Raw genomic sequence first — 12500 nt, 5'->3', positions numbered from 1 at the left:
AATATCAAACTATTACACAAATTGTGTGTTAATACAATTACAAAGAACTATGGTTGCAGCATTACCAAATGAATAACGTTGTATAAGGCCCAACGAACACGGTGCTGCAACGCCTGCCCTCGCACCAATAGGAAGCCTCGCTGCCGCCCCTAGCACCAATAGGAAGCCTCGCTGCCGCCCCTAGCACCAATAGGAAGCCTCGCTGCCGCCCCTAGCACCAATAGGAAGCCTCGCTGCCGGCCCTAGCACCAATAGGAAGCCTCGCGCTGCCTTTGAGATGTGTTTTGAAAGCAGAAGATCAACCAACCCAGTGGGTAGGCTGCCGTAACGTTATAGAGCTTGTAAGTCGCCATTGCTCATGGGACCTATGAGACCGAAAAAAATGAATGGGAGTCAATGGAGAGAAAGTAATTATTTTCTGATCCCAGTCATTAAATGCCTTGGATTACAAATATGTTTTGTGTGGGTCTAAATAAAAAATGTTCACTTAAAGAGTTTGACAGTATATTGTATGATTATTCAGCTAAAGGCTGTGGAAAAGACCCAACGAGAAAGACTACACGTCACATATGTGACGTCACATCAATACACATTCCCTCCACTTCTCAACTCACAGTGCTAAAACTAAAACTCTCCACATGTCCAGATTTGTAGTGGTTTTCACCTCGATCAAGGCTTTTGTGCTCTCCTTGAAAGAAGGTGGTAAAGTGCACCAAAGACACAGCCATGTTCCGACTGCGGGGTCTGTTTGCGAGTGGTGGTGACGTATATCATACGCGTCGAGAGCAGCGGGAGTTGTAGTCCACAAAGCGCCCCACACAAAAACTAACCGTATCAAACTCCTACCCGCTAAATTATAGTTTTCTTTGCATGCAAAATTATCATTTAAATCCACAAACAACATAGGTGTAATCCGGGGCATATAAAGACTGGGATCAGAAAATAATTACTTTCTCTCCATTGACTCCCATTCATTTTTTTCGGTCTCATAGGTCCCATGAGCAATGGCGACTTACGAGCTCTATAGGCTACCAGTTGTTTAATGACTACATATATGGCCCTGATGCCCATTATTCTCTGTTTGTGCTTACAATGATAGACACATTAATTCATAGTTACTTTATACTGTCGGGCACTTGGTTTACGGTTAAGTCATTTTACACACTTTATTTAGTCATTGCTCATTCTTTGCATTGTTGAATTATTCATCTACTGCATTAACAGTCAACAAATGTAGGCGATAGGATACTGTAGCCTATCAAGCCGGGATGTATGAAACAGCTTGAAAAAGCGCTCTTTCAACGCTACGCTAGCGATAACGCTAGCGATAACGCTAGCGAATAGGACAGTGGCGTGAAGGATAGCGGGGCAGCGCGCCGCCGAGCGTTTAGCCGCCGCCGGTGTGTTTTTGGCTTCAAAACAATGAACTGAACACCGGTGTTTGATATGAACTAAAGTAACAGACTGGTGGTAAAACTGTCCCTGTGTTACACCGCCACCTTGTGGATCAAAAATGAACTTACCCATTTATTCCAATAAAAAAGACAAAGTGAAGGCAGTTGAATTGTTCACGCAACTGATCAGAGAGCATCCCCCTGGTAAAGTTTTGATTTAATAATGTTCAATAATTAGAATACATTTCCAAATTATTGTGGGCTATAACTAAATTATCCTATCCCATTTTACAGACAGTAATTGAATATAATTTGAAAAATTAAAGCGATCCGTTCAGTTGATTATCAGCAGATTTCCAAGCTTTGAATCGGCTTGTGTTTCCAAACACTAGCATATTTCCGTCTTGTTATTTAGGTAGGATCAGAGCTATAGAGAGAGAGAGTTGCGACACGCTACGATCTCTCCGACAGGGTGGTCACGTGGTTGTCACGTGGTTCATGTAAGCCTCAATAGTTCCAAACACGCCGCGCAGTCAATGTTATTCTATGGGACGACAGCAGAGATTTCAGTATTGAATGGTAAATATGAATGAAAAAAACACATACAAGTATTTGTCTGAGTGTTATGGCATTATTGCATATTTGTTAATGTCAGTTTTACCTTTAGAGTGGTTAGATACGTTTTTAAGTTTGAGGGAAAGCTTCACGTTTGTGATAGCATACTGGCTTAACCTTAACTTTTACCCTACATCTGTATTAAAATCAAAGTAATCAAGATGTTTTACCATGATCATTTTAAGATATGAGCCACACAAAGTATCAAATATATTAAAGAATAACAACTCATTACGCTTGGATGAATGAAATCGTTTTTATTTTTATTAAACAATTAGTGTGACAAGAACAAGTGAGTGTGATTGTGTTAACAGATTAAAAAATGGACACAGCAGGGAACACTATATAATATACTTAGGGCAAACCATTAACATATAACGTTGCAAATACTTTATGCCATTACAATACTTATAATAGCCCTGAGCAAATTCAAAATTGGTTTAGATCAATGGACATACCATGGTTGGCTGTGCAGCGTTTGGATGCTCCAATCGGTCCGAGAAAGGTTACCACATGTATGGCTTCCCAAGGACCAAGAGCGCAGGAAGAAATGGATGGCAATGGTCAGCCGTCAAAAAGTACAAGTGACAGGGGTCAGCAACCGTCAAAAACTATGTAATGTAATTAATGTTCACATCACTTGATAGCATTTCAAAGGGCATAATAATTCTAAGTGTAGAGAATTATGACTTTTCAATGATATTTTAAGTGCAATGGAAACTGATCTTACAAGCCTACCTATAAAAAGGTACACTTTGAAGATGACCAATTCACGGCCACAAAAAGAGAAGGGATGTTGAAGCTGAGGCCCGATGCAGTCCCAACAGTTTTCATTCATCGCCCTAAGCCGAAGAGGAGGAAACCCCCTTCTGTGAGGGTGCCTCCAGAACCAAGTGCAACGGACCACACATATTTCATCAAATTAAACTTCGGTATGATCCATGCAGCTAACAATATTCCCCATTTCATGTAATTCAAGGATAGACTACACTCCTAATGAGATTACATAATTCCGATTTGTACATTCAGTTTAAAAAACAACCAGAGATCAGGGATTCACTGAGGATTTGCACACAATGTAGATAATCGACACATTCTACCCAATTAACAATTGCCGGTAGATCCATTTAAACATTTTATTGGTTTCTGATTGTGGCAGATGATTTAATTCACATTACAGAAATGATTCGCTTTAATTAATTTTCTTACATTGGAGATGACAGTAGTTGCAAATGCAAAGTCAAAATACATAAAACAGCAACATTACCTTGTAATTATTACAGAGATTGAGGGAGAAATTGAGGTGGATTTCAAGAGCGATGAAAAGGACATGACAGGAGACACCGAGAGCAATCAAGAGGCCACTTTGCCAGGGGCAGGTGATTCAGGGGCAGCTGCTCCAGGGCCAGCTGCTCCAGGGACCAGACTGCCAGGGACTGATGGGGCGACTGGAGAAGTTAAAACGAAAAAGCCATACAGGTTAAATTCACCGCCCATCATAATCAGCCTTGTTGAAGCGGCGGCATCTGTAGGGCTTCATGTCCTGAACATCACCCTTTCCAGGATATAATTAAACTAACACTGTTATTTCTACTAGCTATCGCATCATAAAACCCGTCCTTAAATCAACCTAAATGATCCTAGTAAACCAACATAAATAACTAACTAAATAAAAGTTTGATTCACTACTGAACTTCGTAATTGTTGGTGTAGATACCTTCACATGGCGAAGTCGAGCTCACAAACCAGCAGGCAATAGAGTGGCGAAGTCACAACCCTTCCGGTAGGGCTCATGGGACCTATGAGATCGAAAAATATGAATGGGTGTCAATGGAGAGAAAATAAATATTTTCTGGTCCCAGTCTTTATATGCCCTGGATTACACATATGTTGTTTGTGGATTTAAATGATAATTTTTCATGCAAAGAAAACTAAAAATGTTCGTGAAGAAGTTTGATAATTTTAGGTTTTATGTGAGGCCGCTTTGTGAACTACAGCTCTTCGCTGCTCTCGACGCATATGATATACGTCGCCACACCCGCCCTAGGAACTCGGCACAGAGATGGCGATCTCTCTGCCCCACTTCACCGCTTTTTCCAAGGGGAGGATAAAAGCATCGAAAGAGGTGAAAACCATTATAAGTCGGGGCACGTGCAGAGTTTCAGTTATGCCAATGGGAAGATTGTCGGTCTTCTCCACGCCAGTCGCAGGGAGCGTGACGTCACATACGAGCCGTGTAGTCTTTCTCGTTGTGTTTTCTCTACAGCCTTTATCTGAACAATTGCACAATAAACGGTCGAACTCTTTGCATGAAGAATTATCCTTTAAATCCACAAACAACATATGTGTAATCCAGGGCATATAAAGACCGGGACCAGAAAATAATTATTTTCTCTCCATTGACACCCATTCATATTTTTCGATCTCATAGGTCCCATGAGCCCTACCGGAAGGGGCGTGACTTCGCCACTCTATAGGTCGTCTACCAAGACAAATATATATATACGCTGTGCATATACAAATAAATGTCAGTATATGCATCATAAAATGACCTCTAATACAATAGACAGTTGACAATTCAAAAGAGGTAGCTATTTAATCAATTTACCCCTGGAGTTACCTTCACAGATGGCGAAGTTAAGCTAACAAACTAGCAGGCAAACGGTCGTCTACCAAGATAAATATATATATAATTACACTGTGCATTTACAAATAAATATCAGTATATGCATCATAAAGGGCCTCTGATACAATATAGACAGTTGACAATTCAAAAGAGGAAGCTATTTAATCAATTTACCGCAGAAGTTACTCGACGGCCAGCAATGGAAATGGATGATCTCCTACGCCGTAAAATGGTTGTTTGGAACTATTCGAGGCTCCATACCCCGGAAGTAGGCGCTGCAACGGAGTACAATGGAAGTATCGCCACTCTGTTATATCTACCACTCTGGGTAGGATACCTAAGTAATGCTAAAGTCAACAGTAGACCTACCGGCCGGTCCTCTTGACCCTGTGACCTGGGCAAAACCGACACTGTGGGAGGATGTCTAAGGAACAGGATAATATCTAATCTGAATCTTAAAATGAATTACTGAATACTCTGTAAAACTTTCCAATGAATGACCATCATAAATGAAGCACAAGCATATGTATTCAAACCACCCATTTTATGTTCATGTTTATGAATGAAAGGTCCAGGGTGGAGATCATAGTAGCAGCTGGTGGTGAGGTTGCAGAATGCAATGATCTGATTCCATGGGGGATAACACTCCCCTCCTCACAGCGCAAGAACGTTTTGGTTCGCGTTTTCTCTCGAGCCATTGGTCCGTTCCTGGCACCTGTAGAAACATGGCGGAGCAAAACGAGGATTCCGGTTCTTTATTGGGTCCCTGGTTCCTACCAGGTTATTTAAACACTAGATTCTTATTTCCATGGGATTATTCTCTAATTAAAACTAATTTTTATGAATGTCATATTCAATTCCATTTCGCTAGATGCCACCAATAATAAACCTTTAAGATATTAAAACATCAACCAATCAGGTTTCAGCAGCATCATGACCCCAGATGGCGCTGTTTCCTCCACAGTTCAATTATTATTACTAGTTTATTACTTCCTAAATAAATACTTTTAGGCCCATTTTGTCGTCATACGATGACACAATCTGGCAATAATTGAATCTTCTGCAAAATAACTTTTATATCTTGATTGGATTTTTCTATGGCTTACATACTCTGCTACATTGACATCATTAGGTGGCATGTGATACGGCCGTTTAGGTGACCGACCAGCCTCAACAGACACGTGCACTATTCATTACACCACAGCCTCAACAGACACGTGCACTATTCATCACACCACAGCCAGAACAGACACGTGCACTATTCATCACACCACAGCCAGAACGTCCCCACACCTTTTATTGAGGGTCAGGAAATTCATTCATGAAAGGACAACTCTGCATTTCTCCTGACATGAGAACCACGAGCCCCAGGGGTCCTAAAGGAGCACGACTCAGAACATCAAGAGGGAACTCAAACAATCAAGTAGAATGTTTTAAAAAATACAACAAAGCCTGGTTACATCATATATACATAATCCATATTCATATATAATTCAACCAGGTTTAAGTTAAAGAAAGTAAATTTGGATCTGAAGTCTCGAACAAACCTTTACACCAACTAACCCCAACCCAACCAATACTAACCCAACCCAACCAATACTAACCCAACCCAACCAATACTAACCCAACCCAACCAATACTAACCCAACCCAACCAATACTAACCCAACCCAACCAATACTAACCCAACCCAACCAATACTAACCCAACCCACACTAACCTTTCTCTACAGAAACCACTCACACAGTCCTCCCATCGGACATCTTATTTAATGAGCAGTCAACACGTTACCATGACTACGCAGCGACGAACCCCCCCCCCCCCCCACACACACACACACACACACACACACACACACACACACACAGGTCCTCAGAGCTCGTCGTGGCGGAGGGGCGGGGCGCTGGGCTGGATGTACACGCCCTCCATGGCGCGCCACCAGTTGTGCTGATTGGCCGAGGGCATGGCGTGCACCTCGCGCTGCCCGCGGATGGGGTGGCCGTACTGCTCGCCCGTCACGCTCAGGTACACCTGTGTGCCCACGTGCATGAAGCGCACGGCGTCGTCCCGGGCCCAGTGCGGCCCGTCGCACTGCACCGCCCACACGTCCAGGTCGTCACCCTCACCGCCCTCGCCGAACGCACTCACCTCCTGTCAATCACAGGGGACAGCGTCAGTACACACACACACCGTCAGTACACACACACACACACCGTCAGTACACACACACACACACTACCTATTCTTACATTTTGTAGCCAGTTGCTAAACGATTGCTCCGTAGTGAGTGAGTGAGTGAGTGAGTGAGTGAGTGAGTGAGTGAGTGAGTGAGTGAGTGAGTGACCTGGTTGTTGGACAGCGGCGAGGTGAAGTGGTGGGTGTGGAGGTTGCGTCCGGTGGTCATGTGAGTGATGCGGATGGCCTGCCCACAGCGCACGGCCGCCCCCCGCTGGCACGGCCCCCCCGTCTGCCCGCGCACCCTCCAGTAGCTGTTGGCATCGTCGGCACTCTCCACGCCCGTCACAGACTGCTGCCCGCTGCCTGGACGCACAACACAACAACACAACACTGTTAGGGTCTACAACGCAACAACACAACACCCTTAGGGTCGACAACACAACACTGTTAGGGTCCACAACGCAACACTGTTAGGGTCCACAACGCAACACTGTTAGGGTCCACAACGCAACACTGTTAGGGTCCACAACGCAACACTGTTAGGGTCCACAACGCAACACTGTTAGGGTCCACAACGCAACACTGTTAGGGTCCACAACACTGTTAGGGTCCACAACGCAACACTGTTAGGGTCCACAACGCAACACTGTTAGGGTCCACAACACAACACTGTTAGGGTCCACAACGCAACACTGTTAGGGTCCACAACGCAACACTGTTAGGGTCCACAACGCAACACTGTTAGGGTCCACAACGCAACACTGTTAGGGTCCACAACGCAACACTGTTAGGGTCCACAACGCAACACTGTTAGGGTCCACAACGCAACACTGTTAGGGTCCACAACGCAACACTGTTAGGGTCCACAACGCAACACTGTTAGGGTCCACAACGCAACACTGTTAGGGTCCACAACGCAACACTGTTAGGGTCCACAACGCAACACTGTTAGGGTCGACAACGCAACACTGTTAGGGTCGACAACGCAACACTGTTAGGGTCCACAACGCAACACTGTTAGGGTCCACAACGCAACACTGTTAGGGTCCACAACGCAACACTGTTAGGGTCCACAACGCAACACTGTTAGGGTCCACAACGCAACACTGTTAGGGTCCACAACGCAACACTGTTAGGGTCCACAACGCAACACTGTTAGGGTCCACAACGCAACACTGTTAGGGTCCACAACGCAACACTGTTAGGGTCCACAACGCAACACTGTTAGGGTCCACAACGCAACACTGTTAGGGTCCACAACACAACACTGTTAGGGTCCACAACGCAACACTGTTAGGGTCCACAACGCAACACTGTTAGGGTCCACAACGCAACACTGTTAGGGTCCACAACGCAACACTGTTAGGGTCCACAACGCAACACTGTTAGGGTCCACAACGCAACACTGTTAGGGTCCACAACGCAACACTGTTAGGGTCCACAACGCAACACTGTTAGGGTCCACAACGCAACACTGTTAGGGTCCACAACGCAACACTGTTAGGGTCCACAACGCAACACTGTTAGGGTCCACAACGCAACACTGTTAGGGTCCACAACGCAACACTGTTAGGGTCCACAACGCAACACTGTTAGGGTCCACAACGCAACACTGTTAGGGTCCACAACGCAACACTGTTAGGGTCCACAACGCAACACTGTTAGGGTCCACAACGCAACACTGTTAGGGTCCACAACGCAACACTGTTAGGGTCCACAACGCAACACTGTTAGGGTCCACAACACAACACTGTTAGGGTCCACAACGCAACACTGTTAGGGTCCACAACGCAACACTGTTAGGGTCCACAACACAACACTGTTAGGGTCCACAACGCAACACTGTTAGGGTCCACAACGCAACACTGTTAGGGTCCACAACACAACACTGTTAGGGTCCACAACACAACACTGTTAGGGTCCACAACACAACACTGTTAGGGTCCACAACGCAACACTGTTAGGGTCCACAACGCAACACTGTTAGGGTCCACAACACAACACTGTTAGGGTCCACAACGCAACACTGTTAGGGTCCACAACACAACACTGTTAGGGTCCACAACGCAACACTGTTAGGGTCCACAACACAACACTGTTAGGGTCCACAACGCAACACTGTTAGGGTCCACAACACAACACTGTTAGGGTCCACAACACAACACTGTTAGGGTCCACAACGCAACACTGTTAGGGTCCACAACACAACAGCGGCCTGGGGGTTCTGATGAGGCGGGCCAGTGGTTGAGAGCTGTGTGGTGTCAGAGGGTCTAGTACCCTGTAGAGGGTCTACAGAGGGTCTAGTACCCTAGAGAGGGTCTAGTACCCTGTAGAGGGTCTACAGAGGGTCTAGTACCCTGTAGAGGGTCTACAGAGGGTCTAGTACCCTAGAGAGGGTCTAGTACCCTGTAGAGGGTCAATAGAGGGTCTAGTACCCTGTAGAGGGTCTACAGAGGGTCTAGTACCCTGTAGAGGGTCAATAGAGGGTCTAGTACCCTGTAGAGGGTCTACAGAGGGTATAGTACCCTGTAGAGGGTCTACAGAGGGTATAGTACCCTGCAGAGGGTCTAGTACCCTGTAGAGGGTCAATAGAGGGTCTAGTACCCTGTAGAGGGTCTACAGAGGGTCTAGTACACTGTAGAGGGTCTAGTACCCTGTAGAGGGTCTACAGAGGGTCTAGTACCCTGTAGAGGGTCTAGTATCCTGTAGAGGGACTATAGAGGGTCTACAGAGGGTATAGTACCATGTAGAGGGTCTAGTACCCTACAGAGGGTCTACAGAGGGTCTAGTACCCTAGAGAGGGTCTAGTACCCTGTAGAGGGTCAATAGAGGGTCTAGTACCCTGTAGAGGGTCTACAGAGGGTCTAGTACCCTGTAGAGGGTCAATAGAGGGTCTAGTACCCTGTAGAGGGTCTACAGAGGGTATAGTACCCTGTAGAGGGTCTACAGAGGGTATAGTACCCTGCAGAGGGTCTAGTACCCTGTAGAGGGTCAATAGAGGGTCTAGTACCCTGTAGAGGGTCTAGTACCCTACAGAGGGTCTACAGAGGGTCTAGTACCCTGTAGAGGGTCTATAGAGGGTCTAGTACCCTGCAGAGGGTCTAGTACCCTGTAGAGGGTCAATAGAGGGTTGAGTACCCTGTAGAGGGTCTACAGAGGGTCTAGTACACTGTAGAGGGTCTAGTACCCTGTAGAGGGTCTACAGAGGGTCTAGTACCCTGTAGAGGGTCTAGTATCCTGTAGAGGGACTATAGAGGGTCTACAGAGGGTATAGTACCATGTAGAGGGTCTAGTACCCTACAGAGGGTCTACAGAGGGTCTAGTACCCTGTAGAGGGTCTACAGAGGGTCTAGTACCCTGTAGAGGGCCTACAGAGGGTCTAGTACCATGTAAAGGGTCTAGTACCCTGTAGAGGGTCTACAGAGGGTCTAGTACCCTGTAGAGGGCCAAGAGAGGGTCTAGTACCCTACAGAGGGTCTAGTACCCTGTAGAGGGCCTACAGAGGGTCTAGTAGCCTGTAGAGGGCCTACAGAGGGTCTAGTACCCTGTAAAGGATCTAGTACCCTACAGAGGGTCTAGTACCCTGTAGAGGGTTGGGCAATCGTCTACAAGCTTCCATCGTCCGATAGCGCTGATGAGGCGGGCCAGTGGTTGAGAGCTGTGTGGTGTCAGAGGGTCTAGTACCCTGTAGACTGGTCTACAGAGGGTCTAGTACCCTACAGAGGGTCTAGTACCCTACAGAGGGTCTAGTATCAAGCGACTCCAACCCTCCAGGGCAGAGAAAGACTCGTACCGACCCGGTATGGAGAACACACGCAGACACGGGGGCCGAGAGACCCCTGAACACGTTCAGCACGCAGCGCGCTACACAACAACACACTGACGTCACAATCACAATAGGTCACACTAACCCGCTGGGGGGGAAGGGGGGGTTCAGGACACGGAGGGGGACTACCGGGGGGGGGGGTTCAGGACACGGGGGGGTACCTACCGGAGCCGTACTTGACGTCATGTGAGTGGAGCCGCACGTTGTGTCGCGTGTTGAGGAGCTTCACCAGGGACCCGCAGGTGACCAGGTCCTGGTCCGACTCCCGGCCGTCACAGGAAGCGAGGAACAGCACCAGGAGCCACGGGGCCAAGAGCAGGACCCGGAGCCCGGAGTCCAGAGAGGGGCGGTCGTTCAGAGGCTGCATGCTGGTCTCGATGTTCTCATAGTCCTCCGTCTGGTCTGAAGATGCGCTGTTTTGAGACGCTTTGAAACACTACGCTGATCTGGACCAATCACAGCGTGACAAGTCCTGAAGAGCGGAAGTAAGCAAGCTCCACAAGCTGCTGTGTGATTGGCTGATGGAGATGCGTTCAGGATCACTCTGACCTCTGACTTCCGTCCTCATAGGTGGGCTAAATATGTGTTATACATATATAAAACATAATAAAATATACTACAACATACTTTATGATTGAAAAGTAAGATAGATACTTGCAGGATACATGTATTTTTGTTTTACAGGAGATTAACGATTGATGAAATTGTCAAAGGTTTGCTTTTTTTTTTCTTACTTGAAAAATGAACCAGTAGCCTAGATTAAACAATATCTACATAGGCCTATAGCACCAACGGTATCGAACCCGTCTTTATCAGCGGACAGCAGTAAAATGTTTTCCCCATAATTTCCAGTGATGTGGACGCACCATTTTGTTCATGTGTGACGTGTTCCTGTGACGTGTCTCTTAAGTTTCGGCGTACGGGGATCTCTTGGTGCCTTCAAAACAGTCGTAATTTCTCGAAGGCACGCCCCCTTTTTGTCTTCATCTTTCTAATATCTGAGAGTAGACCGAAAGCATTGATGACACTCTCAACCAAATGGTTGCGCCCGTGAAGAGATTTTTTATTTTTTTTGTATTTGTACCACGTAGGCCTAGGACATTTTAATGTCAATTTTAAATGCTCTCACACACTTGATTTCATTGCTACTTTATTCCGGTCACCAATTATACATTGCATGGTCTTGCTGTGCGTGCAATACAATGTAAAAATGTGTTGTTTGTTTTTGGGCTGGTTTGCTAAAGAGGCTAAAGTAGCTAACAATAAACAACAACTAGCCAATTTCATGACACAATCACAAAGACGAACAGGATGCTATGAATGCTCCGAGACCGGAAGTGACGTAATAAGTGCAACTCGGAAGGCTGGCGTCCGAGAATTCAGGAACACACCATAAAGTGAACTTGCAGCAAGCCTTAAGAGGCAAACTTAACACCCATTGTAACATTTGCATTACGATACATTATAGCTTACAATTATAAACATCACCTGATAAATTCTCGATCATGGTAAACCATCTCAAGCAGTTCTAATAACGGATTCATCTGATTCAGCAGTGAAGCGCCAAGGCGTCCCTGCGGGCATCCATTCTTGTCGTTGTAATGAAGTCTTGTCTCACGAACGATTTGTTTATTCGGTTTTATGTCATTGAGGGGCGTTTCATTATTTCGGAAGAAGGGAAGGTTTACGTAAAGACACGTAGAACTTCTGAACCTCCGAGCTGGTTTGAAGGCGGCACAAAACCAAATTATGATGATGTCACACATGTTGGCTTGTACACTTCCCCATGGTCTCCAGCTCGAGACTCCAGGCAAATTTGACCCCTCGGGGCTCTCTGGACTTTCACTATATTCAAATCGAGG

At 46.2% G+C, this 12500-nt stretch overlaps 2 protein-coding genes across 3 annotated transcripts in view; one reads left to right on the top strand and one right to left on the bottom strand.

Moving 5' to 3' along the window:
• Positions 1-5918: 5918 nt before the first annotated feature.
• sdf2l1 (stromal cell-derived factor 2-like 1) lies at positions 5919-11106 on the bottom strand. The gene is made up of 4 exons (XM_060063973.1): positions 10804-11106; positions 6979-7175; positions 6320-6785; positions 5919-6214 (listed from the first exon to the last, which is right to left on the bottom strand). Exons 1-3 carry the CDS (start codon positions 11003-11005, stop codon positions 6507-6509), a joined length of 678 nt encoding a protein of 225 aa, XP_059919956.1. The 5' UTR covers positions 11006-11106; the 3' UTR covers positions 5919-6214; positions 6320-6506.
• Positions 11107-11589: 483 nt separating this feature from the next.
• The window catches only part of ydjc (YdjC chitooligosaccharide deacetylase homolog), a 7579-nt gene continuing 6668 nt past the window's right edge, over positions 11590-12500 (top strand). Inside the window, exon 1 of one of the 2 annotated variants that reach the window (XR_009527933.1) lies at positions 11590-12500. This exon is cut by the window's right edge and continues 428 nt beyond it. The gene's annotated coding sequence lies outside the window, so the exon portion shown is untranslated. The other variant, XM_060063972.1, reaches the window with a different exon arrangement.

Source organism: Gadus macrocephalus, chromosome 11 (assembly GCF_031168955.1).
Source record: "Gadus macrocephalus chromosome 11, ASM3116895v1".
In the NCBI taxonomy this organism is placed as follows: Eukaryota; Metazoa; Chordata; class Actinopteri; order Gadiformes; family Gadidae; genus Gadus; species Gadus macrocephalus.
This window is presented reverse-complemented; position numbering and strand designations above follow the sequence as displayed.

Coding starts and splice junctions, on each gene's coding strand:
- sdf2l1 (XM_060063973.1), bottom strand. CDS start 11,005: ATGCAGCCTCTGAACGACCGCCCCTCTCTGGACTCCGGGCTCCGGGTC. Junction 7,176..10,803: donor TGACGTCAAGTACGGCTCCG/GTAGGTACCCCC, acceptor TTGTGCGTCCAG/GCAGCGGGCAGCAGTCTGTG. Junction 6,786..6,978: donor CGCCGCTGTCCAACAACCAG/GTCACTCACTCA, acceptor TGTGATTGACAG/GAGGTGAGTGCGTTCGGCGA.